A 16297-nucleotide genomic window follows, 5' to 3' on the forward strand; every position below is an offset into this window, starting at 1 on the left:
ATACCATCCTCTACTGACTCGAAGTCAATCCCAATGAAGAGAGTGTGTCATACCACTCTTACTGGTCCCAAATCAGTTCCAAAAGAGAGTGAGTTATATCACTCTTACTGACCCGAAGTCAGTGCCAATTGATCCCAGATCAATGTCATCCTAGCACAGAGAGTAATGTAGATACACAATGCGTCCATCAGTACTACTATGGTCCCTATCCTCATTTCCCTAGTCATTGGCCAGATGAGAGGTACTTCCCATGAGTCCCACACTGCATGGGTAGGATGTCTCTGCAGGAGAAGGATGAACCACTCATCCTACCTACATGTCGCCACAGGGTATCATAGGGGAAGGCTAAACCATTCACCTTGTACACAGCGCATCACTAGGGGAGGGTGAGTCACCCTATGGTCGCTCGTCACTCCAAGTACCCCAAGCCCCTCGGAGCTCCCATAGCTCAATGTATGCATCATACAGGACCCTCATAAGAGGGTCTCTCAACAACTCCTAGTCGTTCTCGGAAAGTCAAGAATTTGACCTTTCCCAAGGGCTTCGTCAGAATGTCGGTGACCTGCTCATCTGTACCGATATGATGGAGCCTTATTGCTCCTCACTGTACCATATCCCGGATAAAGTGGTACCTGATATCGATGTGCTTGGAGCGATCATGAAATACGGGATTCTCGGATAAACAAATCCCACTCTAGTTGTCGCAAAGGATCACGGTAGTATCCAATGTATGTCCAAACAGCTCACTGAAGAGCTTCCTCAACCAGACAGCCTCACAGGAGGCCATACTCGCAACAATGTACTCTACCTCAGTGGTGCTCAAAGCCACCGACTTCTGATTCCTACTCATCCAGGAGATCGAGGCAAAACCCAAAGAGAAACAGCACCCATAATTTCTCTTTCAGTCCACCACACTGCCTGCCCAATCAGCATCGGAATATCCATGTAGCCTCACATCTTCGATAGTGTATCCCAACCCATGAGTGATTGTGCCTCGAAGATATCTCAGAAGATTCTTGGCACCAATTCAATGTGAGTGATGAGGCTCAACCATATATTGGCTCAACGTGTTGACTACAAAACATATATCCGAACAGGAGTTCACCAAGAACATTAATGCTCTTATGAGTTGACGATACTCAGCAGCATTTCCCAAAGCAAGTCCGGCAACACTACCACATAACTTCTTGGAGTTAAGCTCCATCGGGGTAGTCACGAGCTTACATTCCACCATACCGAATCTCTCCAATATTTTCCTTGAGATAGGAAAATCTCTCCTGGCTTTTGTCGGACCTCTAGCCCTAGGAAATAGTGCATCAGTCCTAGATCCTTCATTTCAAATTCAAAAGCCAACTCCCTCTTACATTTGTGAATGAGAGGGTCTGCACCTGTCAAAAAGAGGTCGTCAACATACAGCACCAATATGAGAGGCTTATCATCCTCAACCTTAAAGTAAAGGTTTGGATCGGCTTCACTCCTAGTGAATCCTAGCTTCATCAAGTAGCTATCGATCCTCTCATACCAAGCTCGAGGTGCTTGCTTCAGCCCATAGAGGGCTTTCTTCAACCTGCATACGTGAGATTCCGATTATGAATCTCAAACCCCTCGGGTTGTTCCACATAGACTTCCTCTTTAATCAAACCATGCAAGAACGCGGTCTTGACATCCATCTGATGTAGGTTCCATCCTTGCGAAGCAGCAAGGGCTATGATCGAGCAGATGGTGGTGTATCAGGCAACAAGTGCAAATATCTCGTCATAATCTACACCTTCCTTTTGAGAGAAGCCACGAGCGACAAAGCGAGCCTTATACTTTTCAGCACTCCCATCAGCTCCATGCTTTATTTTGTAAAGCCACTTTGAGGTGACAACTGTTTTGTCCTAGGGTCTGGGGACCACATCCCAGACATCGTTCTTCATGATGGACTCGTATTCCTCATTCATAGCATCCTTCCATACTTGATGCTTCACGGCTTCTTCAAAAGATGAAGCCTCATTTTGAATGATGGTGCTCATAATGGTGAAGTATCCCTGATACCTAGTCGGCTTCTTACTTTCACGGAAAGTCCCTCTGGGTGCAATGTGACCTTCAGCATCATCAAGTGTTCCCCTAAGCCATGAGGGCCTCTTCCTAGAAGAGGAAGGCTCTTGCGAAGGGGTTCAAAGGGATCCATAGGCTCGTCCACATCAAGCATTGTCTCATCTTCCTTCTCATCCGACTTCCTCGTGTCAGCTTCCTTAGTTTTCCTTAGAATAGGAAGATTGTCAACCTTGGTAAGAGCCATATCCTCATCAAAGGTGACATCATGACTAATCTTGACTTCCCTTTGACCAACCACATAGATTCTATAGCCCTTAGAATTTTCGCTATAGCCCATGAAGATTCCCTTCTTTCCAGATGCACCCAATTTGCTTCTTTTCTCTTTCGACACATGAAAATACACGAGACTTCCAAAAATTCTAAAATGAGATACATTGGGTTTCTTACCCGTGAACATCTCTTCGGGAGTCTTGGAATCCAACGCTTGATGAGGACATCGGTTTTGAACATATATGGCGGTATTCGCAGCTTCGGCCCATAGAAACTTCGAAAGTCTTTGATCATGGAGCATGGCATGAACAGCTTCCACAATCATACAATTCTTCCTTTCCGCCACACCATTTTGCTCAGGAGTGTATGGTGTTGTGGTCTCCCTCTTAATGCCAACCTCTTTGCAAAAGTCATGGAACTCATTGGATTCATACTCAATCCGATTATCAGTCCTCAAGATCTTGATCTTCTTCTCGGTTTGATTGTCGATCAAGGCTTTGAAGTGACGGAACCAAGAGAACACTCCATCCTTCTTTTTCAAGAAGTATATCCAAGTCTTGCGAGAGTAGTCATCTGTAAAAGTGAGATAATATAGATATCCTCCCAGAGAGTTCACGAGCATCATACCAGATATGTCGGAGTGAACCAACTGCAAGATGTCAAAGGTCTTGCTATGGCTTGAGTGGAATGGTCCCCTTTTGAGCTTTCCTTCAATGCATCCCGGACATACACCTTCATGTTCTATTTTGAATTCGGGCATCCCCGTCACCATTTGTCTCACGCCGGGTAGAGCCTTATAGTGAAGGTGGGAAAACCTCCGATGCCATAGTTCAGACTGGAGAGATGTGTCGTGAGACATGACTCCCAACGGACTTCCTACAACTCGATATAGAGTGAAAGCATCTTTAAAATTCTTTTTCCACGCTCGTACCTTGCCATCAATGAAGGCCACCTTGTAGCCTTTGTCTTCCATTGCCAAAATCGACATGAGGTTCTTCTTGAGATCAGGTACATATAGGACTTCTTGCAAATGAATTGTGTTACCCTGATTTAATTGAAGAGTAACATTCCCAACACCCTTTACAGGATAGGTGGAGTTATCTCCAAGAATAATCTCCAAATTTGTCTCTTTCTCTATTAGATTAGAGAGAGCCTCCTTGTAACCAGTGAAGTGCTTTGAGGCACCACTATCAATAAGCCAATTTCTCAACGAGTCCGGAGAGGTAGTAGAGAGGGTCGATATCAGATAATATTCATCTTGCTTATTGTTAACACCTTTTGATTCACACCTAGAGTTCCTTGCTTTCTTGGAGGGTTGACCACTTACTTGATTTTCGGCATTCCTCTTTCCTTTGCCATTGAACCTACCATTCCTTTGATTGTGGTTGGAGTTGCCCCGGGAGTGATTTTGATCATTGTCATGAGATGTGTCCTTCCTATTTGGACACTCCCTCGCATAGTGGCCAAATTTATTGCAAGCGAAGCATCTTCCCTTTCTTCCACCCTTCAATCTAGCCTTTCCTTTGAATTTAGACCCAGAATTATTTCTCCTTTTAGCATGAGACGAGAAAGCAGTGGGGTTGCCTTTGAATGAAGGCATTTCTTGCTCTACCATCCTTGTCTCTTCTTGAATGCATCTCGTCATCAATTCCTCAAATCCTGGAATTCAATCATTGTTGAGAAGAGTGGTTCTAAATACATACCATTCAGATGGGAGCCCTCCAAGAGTAGTGATAGTCAGTTCCCTGTCAGCAATGACTTCTCCAATCGATAGGAGATCATTCTTGATCTCAGTGATCCTTAAGAAGTAGGATTGAATATCCTCGTCTTTGCCCTTAATCCTTCAGCTTATTCTTGAGGAACAAAACTTGATTTGCATCACTAACATTAAACAAGCTCGAAAACGTAGGCCACCAGGCGCTTGTCAATAGAGTCCCAGATGATCTTCTTCGCTTTGACTTCACCCTTAGTGTATTTGTTCCTTGTAACAGCAGGTGCATTTGATGGAGGCTCCATAATTCTGCCTCTCACATAGTCCAACACTTCTTGCTCTTCCAATGTCAGATCAAGAGACATCTTCCATCCGTGATAGTCAGACTTCTCACGGAGCTTGTCTTCGGCGGGGAAGTGTGATGAGGAACCCATGAAGTCTTTTGACTTTTTCCAACAGTCTTCGGTGATTGCTCTTGCTCTTGCTCTTGCTTGGGCTTTGTCTTCACCTCAGCTTTGATACCATGTTAAATTATGGTATGTTCTATGCTTAGAGCAATTTACTTCAATTTCTTCTTATTAGCCCAATGTCAATTCTCAGTATAGCAATCACATTAACATATAAGTAAAATGCTGATAGAACATAAATAAAATCGACAGAAGACAAGCCAAGACAAGAGACACAAGATGTGGCGGCTAGCCAATGACAAACCCCAATGCGGGGAAACCCTTTGATCAATTGTTCTATATTCTTCAATAATTCGGCAGAGAGAGAGATAGTACAATATCACAAATCTATGATTTTATATAAGCAGCAATACAACATCAACCAGCAGAGTCAAAGTTGATCAAACGGCTCCAATTTGACCTCAAGTCAACCTTGAAGAACTTGGTCTTCAACAGCAAAGATGGGCAGCCCAAAACAGCCCTTGGTCAACAATTAAATAGCAATGAATGAACAGCAGCCTGCGGTCAGCCCTAACCAATCAACGCTTGGTCAACACTGGTCAACATGGCACCCAAAACAGAAATGCGCAAATCAGATTTGGTCAACGTTGGTCAACGCATTCCTCAGCAACGCGGTCAACAGTCAACAGCCCTACACCTTGGTCAATGCAACCCTAAAAGTCAACACAACCCTAAAAACAGAAATATGTCCTCCTTGCATGTGTGAGAGATCAGCTACTCCTACGCTTGCCCAATAAGATTAGGAGAGAGAAGATGAAGAGATGAGTGATGGTGAAATGAGGCACAATGTCTCCTTCCTTTATATGCAACATTGAGGTTAAGCTAGGGGTATGCCACACACTTTATCTTGCTAGCCGACCTTGACAAATTGTCAAGAAATACAAATAAATTAATATCTCCATGAATACATGTCCGAATCAGATGATCGTTAGATCAATCCTACACCTCTCGACGAGAGGAATCCATGAAAAATATCAGCTGCCATAAATAAGATGACCCACATGGAGTTTGGCCCTAGTTGCCAATTTTAACATACCATAACCCCTTCACTCAAAGTTCACCTTCATGACAAAACAAGACATAGGGAGGCACAAAATTTCAAATTTTTTTAAGTTGCCCTCATTCTCTCTCCATTTGCAACCTGCGCTCTAAGAGGTTTCGATAGGTTGCAGAGCAGAAGGTTGAAAGAATAGCAGAGGGTCGAAGGAAGGTTGCAGGAAGATCAAAAGGAAGTGTTGTTCAGGTGGAAGAAGGTCGCTACACAATTGTTGCGCAAACTCCAAGCCACACAATCGCTCCGCAACCACTGTGCAAACTGAGAACAACCATTATGGAGGTCTGAAAGCATGGAGGAAAGCACTCAAAGGGTGCTACATCATCACCAGGTCATCTCAAGCACATCTACACACTTAGCCTTGCATAGAACCATCTGCAACCATATCAACCATGGAGGTCTACTACGCAATTTCCTCCGAAATTGACTGTTTTGGTCATCATTTTCAAAAGAGGTTTTTGACAGAGTGGAAAATAATTTCAAAAAACTGAAAGAGGTTTTTGCCAAGCACGGGCCAAATAACAAAAGCCTCCTTTAATTTCTGCAATGCTCTTGGAGGCCTATTTTTCAAAAAAATAAAACTCTGTGTTTTCCTCCTGTTTCAGTCAATGTTTTTAGGCACACTTTTCTAATAGATGCAGTGAATTTTTCAAAACTAAAAGAGGTTTGTGTCGAACATGGGCCAAAGAACAAAAACCTCTTCATTTTGTGCACAGGTATCACATTTTCGGAATTACAAGTGTCACTTGGAGACCTATTTTCCACAATTTCTTGCTGACAGAATTCTGAAATTTTTGAAATTCGAATTTTGGTAGGTTGGAAGTATGTTGGGTTCTATAAGGATGAATGAGATGTTTGACTGGTCACTACAATCAGTTTGGGGCAGTAGCTATCAATTCAAGTTCAGAATTTCACATCTGCTACGCAAGTGGGTATTAGTCAGTTGGGAGGTCTGCAGAGCTGGGATGAGTATTTCAAAAGGTTCTACACCAACACAACATCATTCCAAGCACACCCATTAGTTCATTTTGTCCAGAATGATCTGCAACCATGTCAAGATTGAAAGCCTATTTCACACTGTTGCGCAACTATATCAATCAGGCCTATTTTTGCATATTGGTATTTTGGGACCTTCTAGAAGTATGTTAGTGATCGGATAGGTGTGGATAAGCTAGATTATGATTTTCTAGACATGATGTTGCTAAATTTTTCTTTAAGTTTTAAATCATGATGTTTCTAAGTTGGGATAGTCTCGATCTTCTTTGCAGATACATTGTATCTAGTCTTTTTAGTTTCCATGCAGTGAATTCGACCACCTAGTGGTAATTTCGAATTCCTTATTGTATTTAAGGAGGACAAGACATGAAAAAATGTTTTCTGTTGGGTCTAAAGTGTGAGAGGCTAAGGCTATTTTGTATGCATGTATTGTTTTTCCAAATGAATAGAAGAAGGTGAATGTTATTTGGACAGGGATACTTGTGTCATGCTTATTGGTTTGTTTTCCCTTTGTGAATCATATGTATTTTCTTTTCAGATCTGTTTCTAAAATATAGTTTCATATTGTATAAGTTCTTCATGCTCAGCTTGAAAGAAGTTTTATTTCAGAATTCATGTATTTGCTCTGTTTAATTTCAGCTGATCATATGTGTTACTTTTCTTCTATGGAAAATATGAATTCATCTGTGGCTTGATGCTCAGTTTGTCACTTTTTCTCCTACCCCACTCATCCTTCCACTACAATGAACTTTGATTAATCGCCCAGTAAGTCTGCCTATCTTGCCCCTGTTGCAAATTGCATTATATCCCTTATTCATTTGGATCTGTAACTCTGATCCAAAGTAGTTCTTGCCCTCTGCACCCACCTTCAAAAATCAAACCAAAAATCATTTTCTGATCATCATAGCCAGCCTAAAACCCAGATCCTATCAGTCCCCTAGGTGATTGGTAGCACGAGACAGTGAGAGAGCCCTCTCCAAAACTAGGGGTGCTGGACCTTAGCCTACAAAAAGTTCGTGGTTACCTCTGTGATCCTTCAGCCTAGAGGTAATTACAGGGTGCTAACACTAGTGAGGAAACAAATGATTCCACTATAGTGATACATAAAACGTATCTCTAACAAACCTACCAAATGTTGCAAGCTACAAAGAAAACTTTGATGTTAACTCGGGTTAGAGTAATTAAAGTATCTTACATTACGAATAGACATTTCATGATGATGTATAGAATACATTCTGTACCATGATTTTGTTCATGGATGAAAGCCCTCCATCGTGCCTTCATTTTCAGTACTGGTGAGAAAACAAATGATTTCATTATAGTGATACACAATACATTATCTGTCTCTAACAATCTAATTTGATGTTCACGCATTTTATTGCTTAAAATTTTTTATTTGTCAAACTAGTTTTAATGAATTTTTTTGTTTGACCCACAGGTATTTGACACTTGAATCTCATGGTTTACATAACACTTCATAACACAATGATTGTCAATCGAGCTGCCCCAGGAGCTAGTTTCAAAAAAAATCAGCCAAAAATAAATAAATTACAATAAATATGATATTTTTTTAAATATTATTTTATTGCCTTCTAACAAAAACAAACCAAATACCATTACCGCCTGTGACACACCCCAGGGTGGCTGCAATAATCCGCAACAAAAAGTCCAAGACTTAGAGAATGTAAATGTCATAACATATAAGTTAGGCCTCACAAGTAAATAGTATGGGCTACTCGTAATGACCAGTGTCACAAAACTCTCGGATGTCTTCGAGTTTTTCAGTTCTTCTGAGTGGTTTAAGGTTGCTGACTTTTCGTAGTTTTATAAGTCCGAGTTTTGTCTGCTTTTTATTGATTTCTTTCCCATTTTTCCGATTGCCCAGGTTCAAGAGTCCACCGATTTTTTAGTCCATCTGGAGCTTTGCGCCACTGGCAACGACCTTACGGTGATAGAACATGTTTATTACTATAATTAATTAGAATAATGAACTCTGGGTACATCACACTATGGCCCTCAGCACGTTTTTTCTTCAACAACATTGCTCTGTGATATGAGTTCTCCCTTTAAACAATATATGATCAGGAATTGTGCGGCCTCAAGTTTTTTAAGAACTCTCATCAGCGATTTGATCAAGTACTAATGTACTTGCTGCAGCATATGCTTCGATCATTTTATATTTGGCACAAATACTGCTGTGAGCTCAGAATTCCAGCAGCATCTTCTCGTCTTGATTAAGAGATGAGCACAGGCTACAAAGAGAGAGGGTAATGCTCAGGCAAGCATGACAAAACTAAGAGTAATAAACAATTGCAAAGAAAAGAAGTTGCTCCTAAATAATTGATTGGGCACGTTATGGTGTCGATCTGGGCATTACAGATCGGACAAGAACAGTTCGTTTTCACTGCGAGTAGGATCCTATAATGACTTTAGCAAAATTATAACAATGACTATTGTTAAGCCAAATCTCACTATGAAATAAACCTAATATATTATCCATGTGGAATAAGTTATATGTCATAAATGTGTTTATCATCTCGTAAGAAATAAATCATGAATTTGCCTATAGCTAAGATTCATTGTGTCAGCACAGAGTGCTGGAAAAGCCCTAAATAACAGAAGCACTGCTGATACACTTAAAATCTGCATTACAAGATTCCTGTAAACAAAGGCGTTCTGTAGAAAGCCGTAATGGAAGGGGGATGGGAACTCACAGCGGAGTGGCTGTGTAATAGACAGCGTGAGGACCGAAGGTGAGAGCTGCGCAGTTGAAGAAGTGGAACAGCGTCATTTTCTTCTACTCTGGTCGCTACTAGAAAGCTTCAGCCAACGATTCAGACTAAGAATTTGTAAAAATAAAAGCCACTCTTCGATTACCATACGGAAGTAACCTACCATAAATAAGATGATATGCCCTATTACCCGAGTTCGATCCTAAGGGCAACAACTACAATTGTCCACTTGACCATTGATCGTGGGCACATCAAACGCATCATCCCTCCCGATATATTGTTCCTTTCATTGGGTATGCTATGCTAAACATTTCTTACTAATGGATTGCGGGCTTCTAGACTCTGCTAAGGCCCTTTCAACATTTTGTGTTAGAAAAATATGTGCCATATAATTATTTTTGTTTTGTTATTTTAGTGATTAGCACTAAATTCCATCTATATGGGATGTTGATTAATCTTTAAAGTGTCATTGATTTGTATTAATTTTGTTGTGTTATTTTAGTGAATGATTTGTTAGATATTCTCAAGCATGATTTAGTATTTTTTTTAATTTAGTATGAAAAGTATTAATTTATAACATCAAATCAAAGGAATACTATGTTAGGATAGTCCGACACATAGGATATAGTTAAGTTCATCTTGGTCTAGTATAGAGTTAGGTTAGAGTTAGGTAAAGTGTGTTTCTTTACCGTTGTACATTTTGTAACTTACAATCTGACGGTCACGATATGTAGTGATCCGACGGTTCACTGTCACCTCGGTATTACCGACACTTGATCCGTGGCTTGACACCCGATTGGTCCATGAGTTCTATTTAAAGCGCATGGAGGGTCATTGTTCGGGTAATCCGTGCATGAGAGAAGCTTATGTAAATTTTCATTCTTTGATTAATAAATTGCCTGTAGTACCCACGTTGGGACAGGCCGTGGACTGTTTCCCTCTTTGCACTTTGAGGGTTTTAACCACGTCAAAAATACTGATGTATTGATTTGAGATCTGGTTGTGAGCGGTGTCCTTTTGGTATTCTTTCTGAGGAATTTACCTTGTAAATTTCTACATGGTATCAGAGCTATTTGAGGGCCGCGTCCGTTGGTGATCCAAATCTGAAGCCGGTAGAACTGCATGCGGCTGCCGTTTCCTAGATCTGCTGTTTCTGACTGCTTTCGGGCCGAGAGGACTGCTCTGTTGCGTTCGGAGCATCTGTTCCAGTGAGGAACCCCTTTCGTTTCACGCGAAAAGGTTTCCGGTAGCCCTAGCTGCGTCATTTTTCAGATCGGGAGGTATACAGTGTTTTTTTTGCAGTTTACTGTTATTTTCTCTCTGCTTATTTCGGTCTCAGTTTATTTAGCCTTTTTTTTAACCGGATCTATACCTTTCATTTCTGCGTATGCTCTTTGCCCTGCGACTCTGTGCGATCTGGGCAAATCAGAAACAGAAAGGAAGGATTTTTCTCATGCGTATGCTCTTTTCCCTGCACCTTAGTGTGATCTCGGAAAATCAGAAACATTGAGAAAAATATTTAGTTTTTCGGCTAAAGCTAATCTTGAGATTTTTTTTTTTAAATTTCTAGTTTTTTTGCTAAAGCTAACTTCGAGCCGCAAGGTTCGTTTTTCTTTGCATATTCGTGTTGGGTTTTGTGTTTTGTGTTTTGTAGGGAAAAAGAGCTTTCTCAAGGCAAGCACGCAAACCAAGCCCCCCCCCCCCCCCCCCTCTCTCTCTCTCTCTCTCTCTCTCTCAAATTTTTTGTATAGATCAATTGGTTCAAAGCTATTTTAAGAGAGTAGAGGTCTTGGGTTCAAGTCTCCATTTTGTGGGGGCGGATTTTTTCATTCCCGCACATTCGCGCACTTTGCCGGCAACGTCAACAATTTTTTTTCCAAAAGCCATAACTTCTTCATCCGGAAGCCTTTTTCAGAGCCGTTTTTTTTTAAACCGCCTATTTTTTCGAGATCTATCCATTGGAACACTTACTTTCAGCATCTTCAGCTTCAGTTTTTTTTTTAAATGGAAAGTCCATGCCAAGTCATTCTTGACAGCACTAACTACTTCCAATGGGTAGCCTACATGGAAGATTTACTTAGAAGTAAAGGTCTCTACAGAATAGCCACAGACCAAGAGAAGAAACCAAAAGATGAAGACAAGGCGGCAAAATGGGAAAATAGACAAGATCAAGCACGTGGTTTGATAGGGATGTCTATTTCTCCTGATCTTAGATTCCACATTGCAGAACTTGAGACTCCTCATGAAGCATTAGAAAAACTTGCTAAAGTTTTTGGGATTAAAAATGAAATTAGAGCCCATCAACTTGAAAATGAGCTGCTTACTTTGGATCCTAATAATTTTTCTTGCATTGAAGATTTCTTGTCCAAATTCAAGACCCTTAGATATCTCTTGGAAGGTGTTAAAGTTAAGAAAGAAGATGGTAACCTTATTTATTCCATCCTTACTAAGTTGGGACCAGCCTACTCTGTATTTGTTTCCACTTTCCATTCTACAAGGGAAGCTTTCATTTGTCAAGGACAAGACTACAAGGCCCCTTCCTTTGACTCCTTTTGTGATTCCTTAATAAGAGAACAAGAAAAACTCTTACACCTTGGTCTTCTTAATCTTGGAAACTCTTCCACGAAAGCGTTAGCCGCCCAGCAGCAACCAAATTCAAAGAATCCTAAGAAGTCATATCCTCAAAAGAATGGTCCTAAACCATCTCAGCCTCAAAATGAAAGATCATTTCAGCAAAATGATAAGACCAATAAAAACAAATGGAAGAAGACTGATAGACATTGTAACTTTTGTAATCGAGATGGCCACTTAGAATCTAAATGCTTTAAGAAGATGGAAGCCTTGGAAGCCGCAATGAAGAAACATAACATCCATGTGGAGCCTACTTCAACTTCAACTTCCGGAATGGCACTTTCTGCATGTCATTGTCAATCATCTCAGTCTGGTTATGCATTAAATGTATCTTCTTCTTCTTCTCATTCTCATGAGTGGCTCATTGATTCTGGAGCCTCTTGTCACATGGCCAAAAACCAAGCCATGTTTTCTTCTTTAAATGATTGTAACACCAAAAATATATATATTGGTGATGATAGATCTCTTAATGTTGTAGGGACTGGAACTGTTCATCTAGACAATGGTCAGTTTAATGATGTATTATGTGTTCCAACCTTATCCTGCAACCTTCTATCTGTCTATCAGATAACTCATTCAGGTGAAGGTAAAATTGTTGAATTTTCACCTCATGATGTTGTAATCAAGGATCTAAAAGATCCTAAACAGATTCTAGCTACTGGTCTTGCTGATGATTCCAAAAGGTTGTATAAGTTTCACAACTTTGGGTCATCAAATCTTCCCTCAGTATTTGTTGCTCATAATGATGAAGTGAGCAAACTTTGGCATGAGCGATTTGGTCACTTAAACTATCGCTCCCTTCAGCATCTATGTAAAGAAAATATGGTGACAGGTCTTCCTATGGTATCTTGCAGAGATGGTGTTTGTTCCGGATGTGTACTCGGAAAACATCATCGGGACAGTTTTGACAAACGTGCCTCTTGGCACGCCTCAGCCCCTTTACAGCTTGTGCACAGTGATTTATGTGGTCCTCTTCCTGTTGCTTCATTCTCTGGCTGCAAGTACTTCTTAACTTTCATTGATGATTTCTCCAGACGCACTTGGGTATACTTCTTAAAACTCAAGAGCGAAGTATTTAACACTTTTTTGGCCTTCAAAGCCTTTGTTGAAAAACAATCTGGACATCAAATTCTTAAGCTAAGAACTGATAATGGTGGAGAATATGTTAAAAACACATTCATCAACTTTTGCACCGAAAATGGAATTCAAATGCAACATACTGTTCCATACACTCCACAACAAAATGGTGTAGCTGAAAGGAAAAATCGCACCTTAAAGGAAATGGCTAATTGTATGCTGCAATCTAAAGGACTCAGTCTTAGTTTTTGGGCCGAAGCAATTAATTGTGCAAATTATATAATCAATCGCACTCCTACTAAGGTTCTAGAGAATATCACTCCAGAAGAAGCTTGGAGTTCCATTAAACCAGATGTAAGTCACTTTCGTGTGTTTGGAAGTGAAGCATGGGCCCATATTCCAGATGAAAAGCATAAAGCTTTAGAACCTAAGAGTGAGAAATGTACTTTTGTTGGATATTCTGAAGATGTAAAAGGTTATAGACTTATTCCATTTAAGTCCAAAAATGTTATCATTAGAAGAGATGTAAAATTTGATGAAAATAAATCGGCCTGCGAGCCTAGTCCGGCGGATGTGCCACCTCTTCCTATCTCTTCTACCTTTGAAAACATTTCTTCTTCAGATGATGAAAGCGAGGATGATAATCCTCCCCCACCTTCTCAGGATCCTCAACTTCCAAGATGGGTCCGTGCTACTCGGGATGCAGCAGGTGATCTTGCCGGTGATCCTACAGATCAGCGACGTACACGTTCTCAGTTTGAAAGAGCCTCTTCTTTACTGGCTCAAGCTCCAGTAAATCATGATCCTGACACTTTTGCAGAAGCTTCAGGCCATCCACATTGGGAAGCAGCTATGAATGAAGAATATCATTCATTGATGACAAATGATACATGGGATCTTGTTCCTCTACCAAAGGGACGCAAACTTGTTAGATGTAAATGGGTTTACAGAACCAAGTATGGACCAGATGGGAAAGTTGATAAACATAAAGCTCGTCTCGTTGCTAAGGGCTTTTCACAGGTTGAAGGCATTGACTACACTGAAACCTTCTCCCCTGTTGCCAAAATGAACTCTATCCGCCTTGTTCTTTCCCTTGCTGCCTCTTTAAAATGGGAAGTCCATCAGATGGATGTTAAATCTGCCTTCTTGCATGGGGACTTGCAGGAAGAAATCTATATGGAACAACCCATTGGCTTCATACAAACAGACTCCAGCCTTGTTTGTCGACTTAAGAAATCCTTTTATGGCCTCAAGCAAGCTCCTCGGGCTTGGTATGCCAAAATGGATAGCTTTCTTTTAGAATCTGGCTTTTCTAGGTGTCATTCTGACAATACTGTCTACACCAAGAAAGTGGGCAACTCTCTTATCATCCTTGTTCTTTATGTTGATGATCTTATTCTTACTGGTAGTGATCCCAACCTTATAAACCATGTGAAGTCCAGCCTTAAAAAGAAATTTGAAATGACAGACTTAGGACACTTACACTATTTTCTCGGTCTTCAAGTCTTGCAATCCCAAGAGGGTATTTTCCTTTCCCAGTCCAAGTATGCTTGTGATATTCTTCGTCATTTTCACATGGAAGACTGTAAGCCAGCCCCTTCTCCCTTTCAGTCTGGAGTCAAACTTTCAGTCTCTTGTACTTCTCCTGAAGTTGATGCTACCTTATACCGTCAACTTGTCGGAAAACTCTTGTATTTAACCCATACTCGTCCTGATCTTTCCTTTGTTGTTGGCCTTGTTGCTCGTTTTATGCAAAACCCCCGTGAAAGTCATTGGAAAGCAGCTAAAAGAATACTTCGTTATGTTCGAGGTACAGTACAGTTTGGGATTCATTACAGTGCCAAAGCAGCTCCTCTGTTAGTTGGTTTCACTGATTCTGATTGGGCTGGTGACCATGATGATCGGAAGTCTACTGCCGGTTATGTCTTCACTCTTGGTTCAGGACCTATTACATGGGCTTGTAAGAAACAGGCTGCCATTTCTCTTTCGTCAGCAGAAGCAGAGTATCGTGGTGTCGTGGAAGCTAGTAAGGAAGCCTTGTGGCTTCGTCAGATCCTATCAGAGTTTGGCTTTGAGCAGCAGCATCCAACCACACTTTGGTGTGATAATCAAAGTGCCATTCAGCTATGCAAAGATCCAGTCCAGCATCAGCGCAGCAAACACATTGAACTACACATGCACTTCATCAGAAAGCTCATTCATGACCATGTTCTTGAAGTGCAATATTGTCCAACAGATGATCAGGTTGCAGACATCTTCACAAAGGCTCTCACAGAGGCGAAGTTCACTAAACTTCGATATATGCTTGGAGTTCAGGAAGTTGTCACTAAGGGGGGATAGGCTCTAGTGCCTCCTTCCTTCTCCTATTGTGTCATATTTGTAAATCCTTCAATCCTATCCCAAGTTGTTCTTAAGGGGGGATGTTAGGATATTCCGACACATAGGATATAGTTAAGTTCATCTTGGTCTAGTATAGAGTTAGGTAAAGTGTGTTTCTTTACCGTTGTACATTTTGTAACTTACAATCCGACGGTCACGATATGTAGTGATCTGACGGTTCACTCTCACCTCGGTATTACCGACACTTGATCCGTGGCTTGACACCCGATTGGTCCATGAGTTCTATTTAAAGCGCATGGAGGGTCATTGTTCGGGTAATCCGTGCATGAGAGAAGCTTATGTAAATTTTCATTCTTTGATTAATAAATTGCCTGTAGTACCCACGTTGGGACAGGCCGTGGACTGTTTCCCTCTTTGCACTTTGAGGGTTTTAACCACGTCAAAAATACTGGTGTATTGATTTGAGATCTGGTTGTGAGCGGTGTCCTTTTGGTATTCTTTCTGAGGAATTTACCCTGTAAATTTCTACATACTAGATATATATAAATAATTTATTTATATTGTGAGGGAAGTTACAATTTTTGGTTTATTAGCTACAACCCCAGGTTTACTAGTTCTCACTAGAAGGAGGTAACAACCTCTTGAAGGACGCTACAACTTCTTTGCCTAGCACCACCATGTCACTCATAACAACAAGAAAATGAACAAAAAATATTGCCCTTAACAATAAATAAAAAAAAAAAAAAAAACAAAACAAAACAAAAGAAAAACTCTTGGGTTCTCATACTAGGGACAATGACCCAATTACAATAACCTTCAAACATTGTCAACTTCTATCAATACATATTCAAATTATTGTCAATAAAATTGTGTCCAGGTATCATGGTCTAGCCACCTCAAACACCATACTTCAAGTTTGCTTCTTAAATACTGTTTAACAAGCCTAGTACTGAAATTTGTCAAGGAAATTCCTACCTCC

The 16297-nt window shown here is 40.7% G+C and overlaps 1 protein-coding gene across 3 annotated transcripts in view; it reads right to left on the reverse strand.

Moving 5' to 3' along the window:
• Positions 1-9546, reverse strand: part of LOC149257089 (uncharacterized) — a 170491-nt gene extending 160945 nt beyond the window's left edge. For 2 of the 3 annotated variants that reach the window (XM_089413609.1, XM_089413606.1), the window contains exon 1: positions 9253-9546. In XM_089413609.1, the coding sequence (XP_089269735.1) occupies positions 9253-9329 (77 nt within the window). In that variant the 5' untranslated portion in view covers positions 9330-9546. The remainder of the gene's footprint in view (positions 1-9252) is intronic. The other variant, XM_089413604.1, reaches the window with a different exon arrangement.
• Positions 9547-16297: the final 6751 nt, after the last annotated feature.

The sequence above is a fragment of the Pinus tabuliformis genome, chromosome 6, assembly GCF_031772625.1.
Source record: "Pinus tabuliformis cultivar Carrire ecotype Pingquan chromosome 6, CPIR1, whole genome shotgun sequence".
Lineage (NCBI taxonomy): Eukaryota > Viridiplantae > Streptophyta > Pinopsida > Pinales > Pinaceae > Pinus > Pinus tabuliformis.